Raw genomic sequence first — 15,491 nt, forward strand, 5'->3', positions numbered from 1 at the left:
GTGGACTTGAGGATCGATGACACAGGCAAACCGTGGAAAGGTACTTAGTAACGAGCCTGTTGCTAAAGGGAACTGTGTGGGGCGTTGTCTCTCGTTGTTAATTGTTATGATTGTTTAGAGAGTTAATGTCCTCTGAATTTATAATACAGCCTCTGATTCATCTTTACTTCTTCCAAGGCGTACGTTGTGTGTTCTGTGTGGTGTTAATATGTATGGGAACAGTATTTCTTTGGCTGATTGAATGACTTGTGATGTGTCATGTAGAAACTGATTAAGACTCAAGATATTTACCTCTATGGATCTGTGTGTGTGTGTGTATGTGTGTGTGTGGGTGTGTGTGGGTGTGTGTACGCCTATTGCAATTTTATTCCCATGTGAGTCGCTTCATTAGTTTCTCCGTGGGATGTGTTTTGATCCAGGCTCAGCGCTCTAACATAACGCTGCAGCAGGCTACGCAAACCTTACTGAATGTCTTTGGGCATGTAACACAACGGCCAGCAATGTCTGGACCTCGTGAGAACAATAATGAAAACCCCCGAAATAGCCCCATCTTGAGTAAATCAATAAACAGTTCATGGAAATAAATAAAATTTCTTTACACAAGAGGCGTGTCGATTTGCAGGGGGAGGGGGGGGTCTTAGCTTTTATTAATTATTTTCCTTCCCCACAGAGATGACCACGTCGGAGAAGGTGCTGCGGGTGTGCATCAACACGTGCAAGGTGATGGCCGTGTTTGTGCTGCTCTACTTCTTTATCTGTTCCCTCGACTTCCTCTCCTCCGCCTTCAGACTCATCGCCGGACCCACGACGGGTGAGTAAAGCAAACTATGATATCGGCGAACCTGCCTCCACGCTAGGGACACGCTGGCTTCTTCGCGTGGGTGTTGGGCGCGCTTTGTACTGGCCCACACGAATACTTGATAAGTCGCCGCCCCCACCAGACGAGGCGCCGCACACTGAAGGCGGTGCTGTCGACGAGAGGCTCACGGCGGCGGCAAGGGTGTGCACTGTACGTAACTCAAACATGGTCGCACCAAGAAGAGTTTGAAGACCGTGATCCTAAGCCAAGCAGTGGGCCAGGAATATGATACGACTGATGCTTGTTATCACGCATTATGAAGAGGATGTCTGAGCACAACCGACCCCTCTTTTTACCCTGCCGGACCGACCCTCAGCCACCACCACCCACTGACGTCACTGGTGGACGCGGAAGGCCGCGGGTCCAGGGCAAGGGTCAGGGTGCCGCGGGACGGTGCGGCAAAAAGGCGACGCGGGGGTCCGGGATGGGCTAGGGACACGTGGCGGCCTTGCCAGCCAGCTCCCCGCCGCCGCTCCTCAGCCTCCTCTTGACCCGATACGCCGCGCCGCCGAGCCGTCGTTTTTTAATGGATTACACAAGACGCGCGTTCACTTCCGGTCCCTAAACACTCATGAAGCTAGTCCAATGCGCAAAGTCTATCCACAGGCATTTTAGGGCAAGGCGGCGGTAATGGCGGCTGCTAAACACGAACACAGTACGCCGCTCGTTTCATCATATATATATATATATATATATATATATATATATATATATATATATATATATATATATATATATATATATATATATATATATATATATATATATACACACACACACTATGCAGCGTGCCTCTGACCCTGCCAATTTTTTAATAGCCACCAGTTCATTGATATCCCTTCCAAGCACAAGCAGTGTTGTAATATGTGTGTCGTATTGGCACTAAATACACAACTTGTACCTTTGCCCCATCCATCCATTTGATCATAACTTTTTGCGTTGCAGGTGACATCATGTCCAACCAGTACATCCAGAACCCCGTCGTGGGCCTGATGATCGGCATCCTGGTGACGGTGCTGGTGCAGTCCTCCTCCACCTCCACCTCCATCATCGTGTCCATGGTGTCGGCAGGCAGTAAGTCGCCCAGCATAAGCGTGGCCAACAGCTTAAACCGTACAAGCAACGGATCACCGCTGCTCAACACAAAGATAGGAAGACTTGTACTGCCATATGATTTATTCTGACAGTTGTAATCTGTAGCATGTAGATCATTCTTCATATTTTCAGTTTTGGACGTGCACGACGCCATCCCGATGATCATGGGCTCCAACATCGGCACCTCCGTCACCAACACCATCGTGTCCTTGACGCAGGTGAGCACGGCTGGCAAGTTATGACAGTACACAGGCTCAGCCCGGCTGTGCAGGGATGAATATCACTGTGCTGACTCACAGCCTACCACTGCCACATTTCAACGACATGTTATGTAGAAATTAAAAGAAAACAATAATGTCCGTATAATAATTATAAACACTAATGCCTTGTTCCCACAGGTTGGCGATCGTAACGAGTTCCGGAGAGCCTTTGCCGGCGCGACCGTCCACGACATGTTCAACTGGCTGGCCGTGATCACCTTGCTCACCATCGAGCTGGCCACAGGTAAGGGCGGCGGGGGTCAGGCCTGTCTGGCGATGCGTGCATGACAAGGAGGGGGCTGAGGCTGCTCAGAGTACACCCCATTTGGGAGGCTGGAGGTGGAGGGCGAACTCTGATCCGACCTTTCCATGTCTCCTCCTCCTCCTCTTCCCAGCATCCACCCCAGCACTTTTCTTATCTCCATGTTTCCCCGCAGGCATGCTGGAGAAGCTGACCGGCGCCATCGTGGACTCTGACGCTCTGAGCGGGGGCGGCGGCGAGGTCAAGATCCTCAAGTACATCACCGAGCCCTTCACCAACCTTGTGGTTCAGGTCAGTATGATAAAGACTTGCAACTATAATAACAATACTTTGTTTTTACGGTAAAAGCAACAGACCAAAGGCTAAGTGAGATAATGAAAGCGCCCACAGCATATGTACTCCTAATACAGAGAAAACAGAAAATACATAAAAAAAGATTATTAAATTTAGTTTAAGAGCTTCCTTGAAATTCCCTCCTTGAAAGTTAATAACCACAGTCTAATAGAGAAAACTGATCTTAAGCTAGGCAAGATTGTGACTGCTGTGTGGCTGAAGCTTCTGCTGTGTGGCTGAAGCTTCTGCTGTGTGGCTGAAGCTTCTGCTGCATTGTTCCTTCTTCACGATGATAACTCACAGTAACTCACAGTAGTGTTCTGGAAGAGGCCCAGCTCAGGCCTGTATATCCAGCTCTGGACTTTGAACTGAATAAGTGGTGGTGGTGCTGTCAATTTGAATAATATTATATTGAATTTTGGCTCTATAGTTATATAATAACTAACGGTCAAAACCTTTACTCTGCAGCTGGACAAGGATGTGTTGACACACTGGAGCGTTGGAGGCTGCAAGATGAACTCTACCACTCTCATCAAGACAAGCTGTGCCAAGAAGAGCGAAAACATTACTACTGATCTTTCAACGCTCACAACAACCACTACAACCACGGTGGCCACTATTGGCACTTCCACTGAAGCAAGTTATGTGAGCTGCCTGACAGAGCCAGACGGCACCTGCCACTTCCTCTTCTACGACACCTCCCTCACAGACATGCAAATTGGAATCATTCTCTTGATTGCCTCTCTGATCATCCTCTGCACAGCTCTCATCATCATCGTCAAGATCCTCAATTCCATGATGAAGGGTAGGTACTTGACTCTTCTTGAATCGTAAAGGGAACTTTCAGGCTAAGACAAAGCAGTGATTGTGTACAGGGTTGGTGGTCTTGGGCCAATGCAAGCAAGGAAGCTGCACGGGGCCTCTCATTGCCAGGGGCCATGCACTATAGGACTCTAGGCCTTGTCTCTTGTTCATGTCTTCAGTAACTCGCCCTTCACCCAGTAAGGATGAAGGCTATTAGCAAGACAACATTCCCTATGAGGCTGTTTGGTGCCTTCTAAAATCATCTGCCTGGACATGTAAGACAAGTTAAGGCATATGTTCACCAGTTTGTATGCACTGCTCCACTTGTTACTCATGCCTGGGAAAAAAAAACTTGTGAAAATTAAGCTGAAGTACAAAACTGAAAGGTTATCAATATGAAGGATGCTTAAATAATCTCACAGGCGTAGCATACTTTGTCACAAGCATGCTGAACGAGGTCACCATAATGGTTTTGGGCCACTCACTGAGTAGCACCACCCCTGAGTGTACTAATAATCTTTCCCCATGACGGCGTACACTGTCTGGCTGTATTCTTCCTGGGTGGTGCCCATCATCAGCCAAAACAAATGACAGAGGCAGACAAATCAGTGAATGAAGGGTATCAGGACACCTCTCCTCCTGAAATTGACCTATCTTTCGCCCACTCTTCTTGACTCTTTTGTAGGAGCAGTGTGTAGTGGGCTTTTTTCATTATTGTTTCCTTTTTTTTGCCCATGAACTGTTTCCTCTACTGTAAAAAAAAAATGTGTATGTTCTACTCCGTGGTATCCTTCCAGGCAAAATGGCCGTCATCATCAAGAAGACCATCAATGCTGAGGTTCCCTACATCCCCTGGATCACCGGCTACATCGCCATCCTGGTGGGAGCGTTCATGACCTTCATCGTCCAGTCGTCCTCCATTTTCACCTCCACACTCACTCCTCTCATCGGTGAGTCTTTTGCCAGTCCTAAACCTTGTAACTAAGCTCTTCATGACCACAAAGCAACAAGCGTCACTATGCCACAATAGATCCAACCAGCGACAGACTACCATCAGGAGTCCAATGTCCTGTGGAGGTGTGAGTAGAGACATTAGCTCATCACCTTGACTCCTCGCACTTATGATGTTGGTCCTTTTCTTTGCACAGGTATTGGCGTGATAACCATTGAGCGGTCTTACCCCCTCACGCTGGGCAGCAACATTGGAACCACCACCACTGCACTGCTTGCGTCCATGGCCGGCAGTGGATCCACCCTTGTTGATGCCATCCAGGTAAGGCCTTCTTCCACACCATCACCAGCCAGGCTCAGTCCACGCCAAGACAAAGGCCTCTCCTAACATTCTCCACCTCTCTCTGTCTGATATTAGTATACACAATCTTACTCTGGCAACGGATCCAATTTAATCTCTCTACTTTGTTTTCTGTCTGCCCTCATTTCTACAGTCCTGGGGTTGCCACTCTTATATACATAGGATTCTGGCAATGAAACAATAGTTCACTTTCTCTGAACAACCTAATACGAGTTTACCTACAAATTTTATATCTAGCTATTTAATCTTGTCTTGCACTGGCCATAACTAAGTTTTTTCTATTTTCCAGATTGCTTTGGTCCATCTCTTCTTCAACATCTTTGGAATTATGCTCTTCTACCCGATCCCATTCATGAGGTTCCCGATCCCTCTCGCCAAGAAGCTCGGAGAGACGACAGCAAAGTATCGCTGGTTCGCCGTCCTGTACTTGTTCGTCATGTTCTTCTTCCTGCCTGGATTTGTCTTCATCCTTTCCCTTGGTTAGTGGGATTGATAAGTTCCTTTGTTATACTGAAAGACACTATCACCTAGTGCTTATAATCTACTAGAATGGTCAATGAGGAATGAATTAACAATGTAGGCACCAAGTAGCTGTAACCATAACCACATCCTGAATAGCCAGTTACAAAATATACCAAGAAAGGACAGGTACAATGGGCCCTTGCTATTTACTAAAGAAGAAATAGCTATACATTCAATTGTTTCATAGGACAATAGGTGTTTAGCAGGTGAGGGAGCCTGAAGCAGCTGCATGTTCTTAGCCCTGGGCAGTATCATAACTCACCCTCCTTCATTTCTATCTCTCCAGGCGGCCCGCTGGTCATGGGTATCGTGGGCATCCCTCTCATCGTGATCCTGGGACTTGCTGTCATCATCAACGTTATCCAAGCCAAGAAAAGGAGCATACTGCCAAAATTCCTGCAGACCTGGGACTGGCTGCCCAAACCCCTGCACTCCCTCCAGCCCTATGATGCTTGCTGCCTCTCCCTCCCCTGCTGCAAGTCATGTCGCGAGGCAAACAATGATGACGACCTGAGCCAAGTTGAGGTGACCAAAGAAAACGCAGCCGACAACCCAGCCTTTGAGAGCACAGACACCAAGTTCTGATAGCAGCGGGACTTTATATTAGTAATTTAAAACTTTACACTTAGGAGAGATAAGTTTGCCAACTCGTAAGCTGCATCCCAAATTAGTTCTCACACAGGGAAAAAAACTGCTTGGGAGAATTGATCTGAGGTATGAAAATGAGATAACAGTAAGAAAAAAAGATTGGTAAACATTTTTCATTTTGACACGTTCATTTTTGTATCTCAGTTCCGTTTCCTGGAGTAGTAACTTTCTTCCCTGACATGAGTGACGGTTGGGATGGTGTGTATGGACTGCCGAAGGTACATCAATAGTTCATGTCTTCAGCCACTTGCCCTTCACCCAGCAAGGATGAAAGCTATTAGCAAGACAACATTCCCTGTGAGGGCTGTTTGGTGCCTTCTAAAATCATCTGCCTGGACATGTAAGACAAGTTAAGGCATATGTTCACAAGTTTGTACGCACCGCTCCACTTGCTACTCCTGCCTGGGAAAAAAAAAACTTGGGAAAATTAAGTTGAAGTATAAAACTGAAAGGTTATCAATATGAAGGATGCTTATATAATCTCTAACACCAATGACCAGTCTTCCAGAGTGAAAGTTCATTAATCTGAATTTCACTCTTCAGAAAATTCAATGGCCTAAATTCATGCTAGTAAAAAACTATCATCTTCAAGAAACAAGTCATATTTCTTGAGGGCAGGCATGAATCATAAATAACAAATGTCTTGAAGGCAGAAAATTATATTCCACCCCTAGAAACAGACTGAATCCTTGAAGGCAGGATATCATGACCCCAAAAGACAGCTGTCTGAATCTGGAGCACAGGAAATTACTGTCACAACTTAAGGACAGACGGACTTTTGCTCCACTAAATGGAAGTTGGTAAACAAACCCTTCATGCTCAACTTATAGAATAGCTCTACATTGCCTTGTCTTTTAACTATTCTGAATATTTAATACAGAAGTTGTTCCTCCATTTCAGGCATGCCATAGACACTCGTGTAAAAGTCAATCTCTTGTGATAGCCAGCCCCCCAAAACTACGATACATTAATTTGAAGAATAAATTCATTATAGTAGTGATAGAAGTAGTAGCAGTAGCAGCAGTAGTAGAAGTAGTAGTAATAGAAGTAGCAATCCCCTTAAAAAAAGTAGTATCCTTGTAAGTCAATCCCCTAAACACGGTTGATAAAAAATCATTAAAAGTTTGACTTCAACGCGAGTCTGTACAGTAAGCAAGTGCCAAGCACAGTCTGTGCCGCAGCACCGTGATGGTCTTTCAATAGTGTAAAGAGCCAAGAGTCACCTCCATTTGGTATGTTATAAAGTCATCAGTATTTATTGTCAGGATGCTCTTGGAATAAGTTTTATCCACAGTTCATTATTACATCCCCATCCTCATATCACCATCATCAAGCATTTATATAGTACATTTCATGAAAACATCATCACATAGTCACGTGTCATCATTTTGTATTAACTTTTTACTTCAAAACTTTTGTGATAGGTTCTAATTAGATGTAATGATCTAAGCCAAAGAAGTTGCATTCCCCTTCTACACTAACCCTTCCGGCTGGCAGGTTCTGCGCTGAGAACATGCCTGCCAGCAACATTCCCACAGCCAGTGTGGGCACTATTAGGTTTTAGTAACATTGCTTCATTGGGTTTTATTCTAGGTAGGAAAATTGGACACATACATTAGAATTGCCATTTTAATGTTTTAGTTGTGATAGACTTTGTTCAAATTCAGTAAATTTAGGTAGGAAAAGCTGTGACATTGCTTTATTTTTTTTCTTGGAAAGCAAATTTCAAACATTTTTAGTTGACATGATTCATGTAAATTCAATCACTTTCTGGGGCAAATTCTGACATTTTAGCCATGACATTGCATGCAAACACATCTCTTGTGACCTAATCATTCTCTTTCTATCAACATTTACTGCAAATAAACATATAAGTAGAAAGGATGTCCATACACAGCTGTGTGTGTGTGTGTGTGTGTGTGTGTGTGTGTGTGTGTGTGGATATATATATATATATATATATATATATATATATATATATATATATATATATATATATATATATATATATATATATATATATATATATATATATATATATATATATATATATATATATATATATATATATATATATATATATATATGGATGGTGTAAATAGTTATCTAGCCTTACCGAATCAGGAAAGAAATATGTAAAGATATACGAATTCCCTTTGTAACATTAAAATCCAGCTATAATTCACTTCTTCTCAAATTCAATTCCCTTATTAACTAAATCATCAAATTACAAATCAGCAGTGCAAAAGCTGTGATGAGGCATTTGTGTAACAAGTAAGAACATGTACATTTGTAGATACAAACCCTGTAAAAAGTGATCACAAGACATATATATAATACTGAATAAAAATATTTAGCTATTACACAAAAATTATTCCTAACCCTTCCAAAGGTCAACAACTATAAGATCCGTCAGGAGGGGCTGTCATGGCAAGTGTGTGACTGTCAGGGGGGGAGGGGACATCAATGGTGGGACTGTCAGGGCCGGGGGGTTATCATGGCAAGTGTGGGACCATCAAGGGGGGGGGGGGGGGGGGCATCAATGGTGGGACTGTCAGGGCCGGGGGGTTATCATGGCAAGTGTTGGACCATCAGGGGAGGGGGGGGGCATCAATGGTTAGATACACGGGAGCTTAGGGTCAAAGGAGCTGCCTTGTACAGGCCTACCGGCCTCTTGTAGACTCCTGCGTTAATTCTTATGTTCTGGTTCTTAATGGTGGGGCTGTCAGGGCCGGGGGGCTATCATGGCTGGTGTGGGACTGTCAGGTGGGCTGTCATGGCAAGTGTGTGACTGACAGGGGTGTAATGGCTTATAAAATGTGGGCGTGCGGGAACCCGTGTGACCCGAACCCGTGAAGGAAAGGTCAATAGGTCACTTGTAATGTCTTAAAATGGGTAATACACAAGGCACTTTAATAGTTAAGTCATAACGTGTAAATAAAACAAAAAATGGAGTGTGGAAATAGCCGTGAACTGTGTGTGGGGGGGAATCCGTGTGACCTGACCCGCTGACGTGACTTGAGATGACGTGGGGAAGTTCAATATCTCACTAGTAATGGCTAATATGCTGCTGACCCGTGCTTCTTTGATAAATAATATACGTGACGCTTTACTTCAGGCATGACACGTGTAAATAAAATGAAAAACAAGTGTAAAGAGAAGAATATTCCTTAATTATTACCTGACACGGCGGAGAGCTCAGTCATAGTGTCCCGGTGCGGCAAGAAATAGCTCCTCGCAGAAATAGGTCACACAGCAGAAAAATCTAATAAATTGTCTGGTTTTTACCTAGTTTTGTCTCTGTGATGGTTGATATTACCGGCAGGACAACTACACACCAAACCAGCAGACCAAATAAGCAAAAACTAACTGAACAAGTGAACATAAACGAGAGGGGGTCATTATTTATAAAATCTGCCCTGTTCGTTCGTTATAATGCCTTCTACTGATTAAAAGTGTTGTACTGATCTTTGTGCCGTGTATTGGAGCTGAAACAGAACAAATAAACGATAGTAGTGAGTAATTATAGGAAAAGTTAGCAAGTTGAACCTCTCTCTCTGCGAACTATTTTGCCGCTGCGAGCACATTCCTACAACAGCGGCGTCTCAACCCGCGGGGCCCCGGACGTGAATTGGCCTTCTCCTCTCCTCCTCTTCACCTCCTTTTCTTTCCCTTGTTTCCTTCTTTTTCCCCGTCAGTACAGAGGCGTGGGCTCTGCTGCGGCACCATGCAACACAGGTACCACAAGAACACAACGTAACCGTGACTCGTGTTGACAAGGCGGCGTGTTCGTGTGTGTGTCCCAGCTGATCCGCCCCCGCTTAGCTGATCCTTGTGTGCGTGTCAAACTTTGCCCGTGTTTGACAAGTATTCTTTAGCGTACCCTGGAGCCCCCCCTCCCTGCCTGCGTCCGTGCCTGTATTACGTAACGCACATCTTCAGCGGCACCATGCAAGGACTAGGTGGTGTAATTCTAAAGTGTGGACTCCTTGGCTGGCACAGTGAGCAGGTCAACCAGTCAGCCCTCTAGAGAGATAATGTACATGGTTACTTTATTCACCTTATTTATTTTGTTACTATATAGCCATCTAACTCAGCACAATCAGTGGAGAGGATGATGCCATGGTTTGTGAGGAATTAGTTACCCACAATGGTGCAACACTGCTGTCTGTATGCAGAGGAAAACATTTGCAGCAAGCTCGGGTCAGGGGAAGGTGATAACACCCTCCCCACCATGTGTTAGGGGTGAGGCAGACCAAGAAACTGCATTACTGGTCTTCCTGGATGGACCGTGTCACTGGGCAAAGTTAGGATGGGTCAGGTTTGGCCCAGTGAATAGGGAAGGTGAAGGTTAACTTAGTTGTTTTGAGGGTTACTATCAAGTTTAAGCTACTTTAAAATCTGTAAACCACAGAGTTGTAGACTAGAGGGTTCAACTCCAATCTCGCCATGGTGAGAGGTGAAGCCGTTGCTCCTGCCTGTAACTCTGTGGTCAGCCGCCATAGGGTGACGGATAGGCGACCTTTCCATGATTCCACTTGTTTACACTTAACAACTATTAGCTAGCCACCATTATGATATTTTGGAAAACTGAGCCGATCATTGTGTTGATGAGACATTCCAGCATATCATGATCACAAATTTATTGCACTTAGGTATACCTACAATAAAATAATGTGAAAAAATTATGGTAGTGTATAAACATTTTTGTTCACCTTTTTGCTTCAACTCCTTGTTATTCATGTACTTTTTATTGCATTAAATTTTCGTTTACATTTTCATTTGAAATTCAGCACATTTTTCCGATTTAGATGGTATATGACATGTACCAATATAACAATAATTGGGGGTAAAAAATGGAGAAGAAAATAACAAGTCTATCTAACAGAGGATCGCCGAGGCGGTGGTAACTTGATAATAGCAGTAGCAGACATAACTATGTGATGTTAAATTTCTCTCTGTCTCGCCATCCGTCATCCTAAGCTGGCCGCCAGTTGCTTTTAAATCCAGGCTCTGGGAACCCTCTATGTATATAACTCTGTGCTGTAAATTTAACTATTGATCATAACTTCTTTTATATAAATTTGTTAAGAAACTGAATGTTAGATTGACCAAAAAGACAAAAGAAATCCCTTATGCTTGTATGTCTGGAAAAATAATTGCATTATTATTATCTTCACTAAATCAATCCTTCTCTGCCTCCTTTAAACTCTTCATCTATTCTTTATCAACATCAATCCTTATTTCTGTAAGTTGAAAGCAAGATAGATATACTAATTTGCCTTGTCTTGTTAATTTGCCTTACAATTTTTTTCTAGGTTGGTTCCTTGGTGTGGCCCAGCATTCCTGCCATCAGGGACAGTCTCTGAGGCCTTGCTGGTCTCTGCACACACAGCTGCCAGCGAGTGTTGGGCAAGACTCATGAAGTACACCCGGGACAGTCCTACCAAGTACGTAGTCGCCCAAAAGCAGCATTGGTACAGTAACCTCACTCAGCTTTCAGCCGTCAGCCTTGCTGTATCTTGAACACTCTCAGGAGGGGAGGACCAAGACAAATGACTCTGGCCTATATTTCAAACACTTTAAAGTGAACATTGTTTGCAGGAGGATCACCTTCACAGGCTTTTTGTTTCCTCTTTTTTTCCAACCCTAAGGTGCCTCCTTTTCATGAGAAAAAAAAATTGCTTGCAACACCTCGGAGTGCAGAGGTCAATGTAGATGTTTTAATAAGACCAGCTCAGAAGATCACAGTGCCAAACAAAGTGTTGTGACATATTGTTCAACACTGTGTGATTAATATAATATTTAGAAATAATTTTCGTTCACATTATTAATGGTGTCATGTGTTCATTGATGAGTTTCAGATTGATAAAGTCAGGTTCATGAAGGAAAGGGGTAAAAACCGGTCCATGACTACACTACCTGATGGATGAGTAGACACTAGAATACTGCTCCACGGTGTGGGATCCTTGCACACACAGAAACATTGATAGGTTAGAACAAATCAACACCAAGGCGGCTAGGTTCATTACAAACAATTACACTCGAACGCCTGGCATCACAACATGGATCAAACAACAGATAAACATAGAACCTCTTCACATACGCAGACAAGCACACAGACTTACACTTATGTACAAGATCACAAACACTCACATTGACATTGACCCACGTACATACTTACGCAACGCAAACAGTCAGTGTACTCGTAACACACACATCCAGAAATACCGAACATATCACACCAACACTGACACATACAAGCATTCATACTTTCCACGCACCATATGTGACTGGAACAGCCTCCCCCAACAGATTTTAGACTGCAGTACAATAGACTCATTCAGAAAACAATTACCATACACACTCATCACCACAACACACCAACACTAACAATTACACTTGATTCACTTCCCTCCCCTGCACACTTAGCTCCCCCGTCCCCAGAACAGCCAACCCAAATATGCGTGTTGTGCACCTACAAGGTGCCCTGCGCATTATTTATCAAGATCAAGATCAAGAAGACTTGTAGCTTATGGAGATGCAATTGAAAGCTTGAACGAAGTTCCAGATAAATTTATGGTTGGGAGGGCAAAGGGTGAAGCATAATACACTGAGATGATTTGAATATGCAACGAGAATGCAGATTTGTCATGCTCTCCATCCTAACAGCCTGACTGTCCCCCCACAGATAGGAGGCATGGACAGTGATCGGCAGGCTGCCCACCTGAAGCACTTGGTGGAGGAGTTGACGACCTCAGGAAAGGACAGCCTCGATGAAGAGAAATTCAAGAAAGTGAAAAAAATCTGCAAGCAATCGGACAATTATATCATAGAACTATACAGACTCATCACCAAGCAACTCAGGAAGCAACATGCAGAGATACGATACAGTGCCTTTCAGATTTGTGACGAGATATTTAGAAGATCTCACATCTTTCGAGAGTTACTTCTGAAAGACTTTTTGAAGTTCGTGGACCTTGTCTTAGGCCTAGACCCAAAACAGCCCCTTCCAAAGCCTGATTCTGTGGCCAGGAAGCTCAAGCAGAAGAGTGTTGAGGCCATTCAGTACTGGCAGGACCATTTTGGCGAGGGTTATTTGGCACTGCAGCGAGCTTATAGATATTTAAGGGATTGCAAGAAAGTTGATTTTGCTGAACTTACAGCCAGAACTGAGGCAGAGAGGCAGAGAGCAGAGGAGGAAAGACAAAGGGCAGAGGAAATAAAAAACAAGAAATGTGAGAAAATAAAAAAGGACCTTGAAGAAAGTTCCCAGGAAATACAGGACAGTATAGTTCAGTTTAATAATTGTTTTAAGTTGCTCATTCCAGATGTTCACGACTTTTTCATTCCTCTCAGTGAGGACGCCTCTGAAGGGGGAGGATTCATGCTGGACTCTGAAGGTGATGGTGAGGATAAGGTGCTGAGTGATAACAATGAGGAAACGGAAGAAAACTTTGAATATGGTTCTGAATTGATGCGCGGCCACGGAATAATGAAAGGAGTGAACGTTCAGATTGACTTAGAGAGTGTTAGAAAGGTGCAGAGATCTGCAGATAACGAGATAGTGATAGAAAACCTTAAAGAATATGTTTCCATCTTGAGGACAAAGCTGTTGCCTAGGGTTAGGAGGTGGGAGGACATCATTAAGCCTTACAGTGAAGGCAACGAAGCGCTAATTAAAGCAATCATTGACCGCAAGGTAGTCATCCAAAACTGTGTGAAAAAATTTGAATCGCTAAACATTATCAAGAAAGAAAAACCGAAGGAAAGCACAGCTAAAGAAGATCTTGATGATGATAGTGATGATGATAATGACTTCATTGAGGTAGGTTTTGAGGACCCAAGGGTGGTGAGCGCCACTACCTCTGAGGCTGCTCTGTTGGGGATGACCAAGGCCTCATCCAGCACCTCATCCTCTGCCCAGCCTGACGACCCTGACAACCAACCGTCATCCTCTGGCTGGTCAGGCTCTTCACAGCAGCCGCCGTGTGCGGGGCGCGGCAGCACAAAAATTAAGGCAAGCATCAGGTCGCCCGATGAGTATCTTGGTAAGGGAGCCGCCCCACCCAAGCGCCTGCACAACCCCCTTGCAGGACTCAGCCAGGTGTGGACGGCCACGGCTGATTTACATGAGCAGGATGACATTCAGGCCACAGGAGGCATTTTGGGGATTGCCACCCAGAGGGTAAATTATGAACGCACTTGGGAACCTGTTAAGTGGGCTTGCCGAGCACCTCTCAAGACAGGGCAGCTGTGTCCACGCCGAGACAGGGATAAATGTCCCTTCCACGGCCCCATCATTCCTCGTGATGAGGCAGGCAACCCTCTGCGCCCGGAGGATGCAGCCAAGGAGAAGGCAGCAAGGGAGCAGTACGAGAGGGACCACCCAGCATGGCAGGACCCGCAGCTCCTGGCAGAGCTGAAGGCTGCCACCGGTGTGGACCTCAAGGTGGAGAAGGGAAGGCGGAAGCGAAAACGAAAATATGAAAATTTGACAGACTTAAAGAAAACTACACCCAGGGAGAGACTCGCCAAGCAGATCTTTAGCCACAAAGCAGTGAGGAGGCTGAACGCTGCCCTGGCCAGCGAAACAAAGGCAGCGCCCAACACCTCCACGGACTTCAGGTTTTAGTACAAATATATAATCATTTATCTTGATCTTGATGTGTAATGCGCAGAGCACCTACCAGGTGGATAACACGCATATTTGTGTTGGCTGTTGAGGGGACGGGGGAGCCGAGTGTGCAGGGGAGAGAAGTGAATCAAGTGTAATTGTTAGTGTTGGTGTATTGAGGTGACAAGTGAGTGTGTATTTGTTTTCTGAATGAGTCTATTGTACCGCAGTCTAAAATCTGTTTAGGGATTTGTAAAGTATATATACAGGTAGACAGATACACTGCATATATGATAGATATACATATAGTATATTCAAAGTTAGCCAGCAGATGTGTGGTGTGTGTGTGTGTGTGTGTGTGTAATTCACCTCTTGGTCTGCTGCGGGTCTCTCTCGAGACAGTCAGCTGTTCCCCTACGGAAGAGCACAGAGCTCATAGTACCGATCTTTGGGTAGGACTGAGACCACTCACACACAACACACCGCGACAGTGAGGCCACAACTCCTTGCCTGACATCGCGTACCTACTAACTGCTAGGTGAACAGGGGCTACACGTGAAAGAAGATAAACCCAACTTACCTTCACCCGGCCGGAGAATCGAACCCCGGTCCTTCTGGTTGTGAGCCAGATGCTCTACCCCTGAGCTACCGGCCTGTGTGTGTGTGTGTGTGTGTGTGTGTGTGTGTATTATTTTAGTGTTATCCGTCAGTACTCCAAGCACAATATCTTACTCCCTTTGATATATGAACAGATCAAATTAAAATGGTCTTGTAATTTT

At 44.6% G+C, this 15,491-nt stretch overlaps 2 protein-coding genes across 8 annotated transcripts in view; both read left to right on the forward strand.

Moving 5' to 3' along the window:
• The window catches only part of LOC127009088 (sodium-dependent phosphate transport protein 2B-like), a 31,328-nt gene extending 23,259 nt beyond the window's left edge, over positions 1-8,069 (forward strand). Inside the window, exons 3-13 of one of the 3 annotated variants that reach the window (XM_050881860.1) lie at positions 2-40; positions 671-811; positions 1,805-1,933; positions 2,087-2,172; positions 2,353-2,458; positions 2,652-2,767; positions 3,278-3,614; positions 4,411-4,563; positions 4,762-4,886; positions 5,215-5,404; positions 5,734-8,069. In XM_050881860.1, coding sequence (XP_050737817.1) covers positions 2-40; positions 671-811; positions 1,805-1,933; positions 2,087-2,172; positions 2,353-2,458; positions 2,652-2,767; positions 3,278-3,614; positions 4,411-4,563; positions 4,762-4,886; positions 5,215-5,404; positions 5,734-6,032 — 1,721 coding nt within the window. In that variant the 3' untranslated portion in view covers positions 6,033-8,069. The remainder of the gene's footprint in view (position 1; positions 41-670; positions 812-1,804; positions 1,934-2,086; positions 2,173-2,352; positions 2,459-2,651; positions 2,768-3,277; positions 3,615-4,410; positions 4,564-4,761; positions 4,887-5,214; positions 5,405-5,733) is intronic. The other 2 variants (XM_050881859.1, XM_050881861.1) reach the window with 2 other exon arrangements.
• Positions 8,070-9,607: 1,538 nt separating this feature from the next.
• LOC127009087 (UV-stimulated scaffold protein A-like) lies at positions 9,608-15,491 on the forward strand. 5 transcript variants are annotated; one of them, XM_050881854.1, is made up of 3 exons: positions 9,608-9,833; positions 11,414-11,545; positions 12,787-15,491. In XM_050881854.1, exon 3 carries the CDS (start codon positions 12,796-12,798, stop codon positions 14,728-14,730), a length of 1,935 nt encoding a protein of 644 aa, XP_050737811.1. In that variant the 5' UTR covers positions 9,608-9,833; positions 11,414-11,545; positions 12,787-12,795; the 3' UTR covers positions 14,731-15,491. The 5 variants fall into 5 exon arrangements, with proteins under 5 accessions (XP_050737811.1, XP_050737812.1, XP_050737813.1 ...); XM_050881855.1 differs by lacking the exon at positions 9,608-9,833 and adding an exon at positions 9,856-10,134; XM_050881856.1 differs by lacking the exon at positions 9,608-9,833 and adding an exon at positions 9,866-11,123.

This window comes from Eriocheir sinensis, chromosome 39, assembly GCF_024679095.1.
Source record: "Eriocheir sinensis breed Jianghai 21 chromosome 39, ASM2467909v1, whole genome shotgun sequence".
Classification (NCBI taxonomy): Eukaryota; Metazoa; Arthropoda; class Malacostraca; order Decapoda; family Varunidae; genus Eriocheir; species Eriocheir sinensis.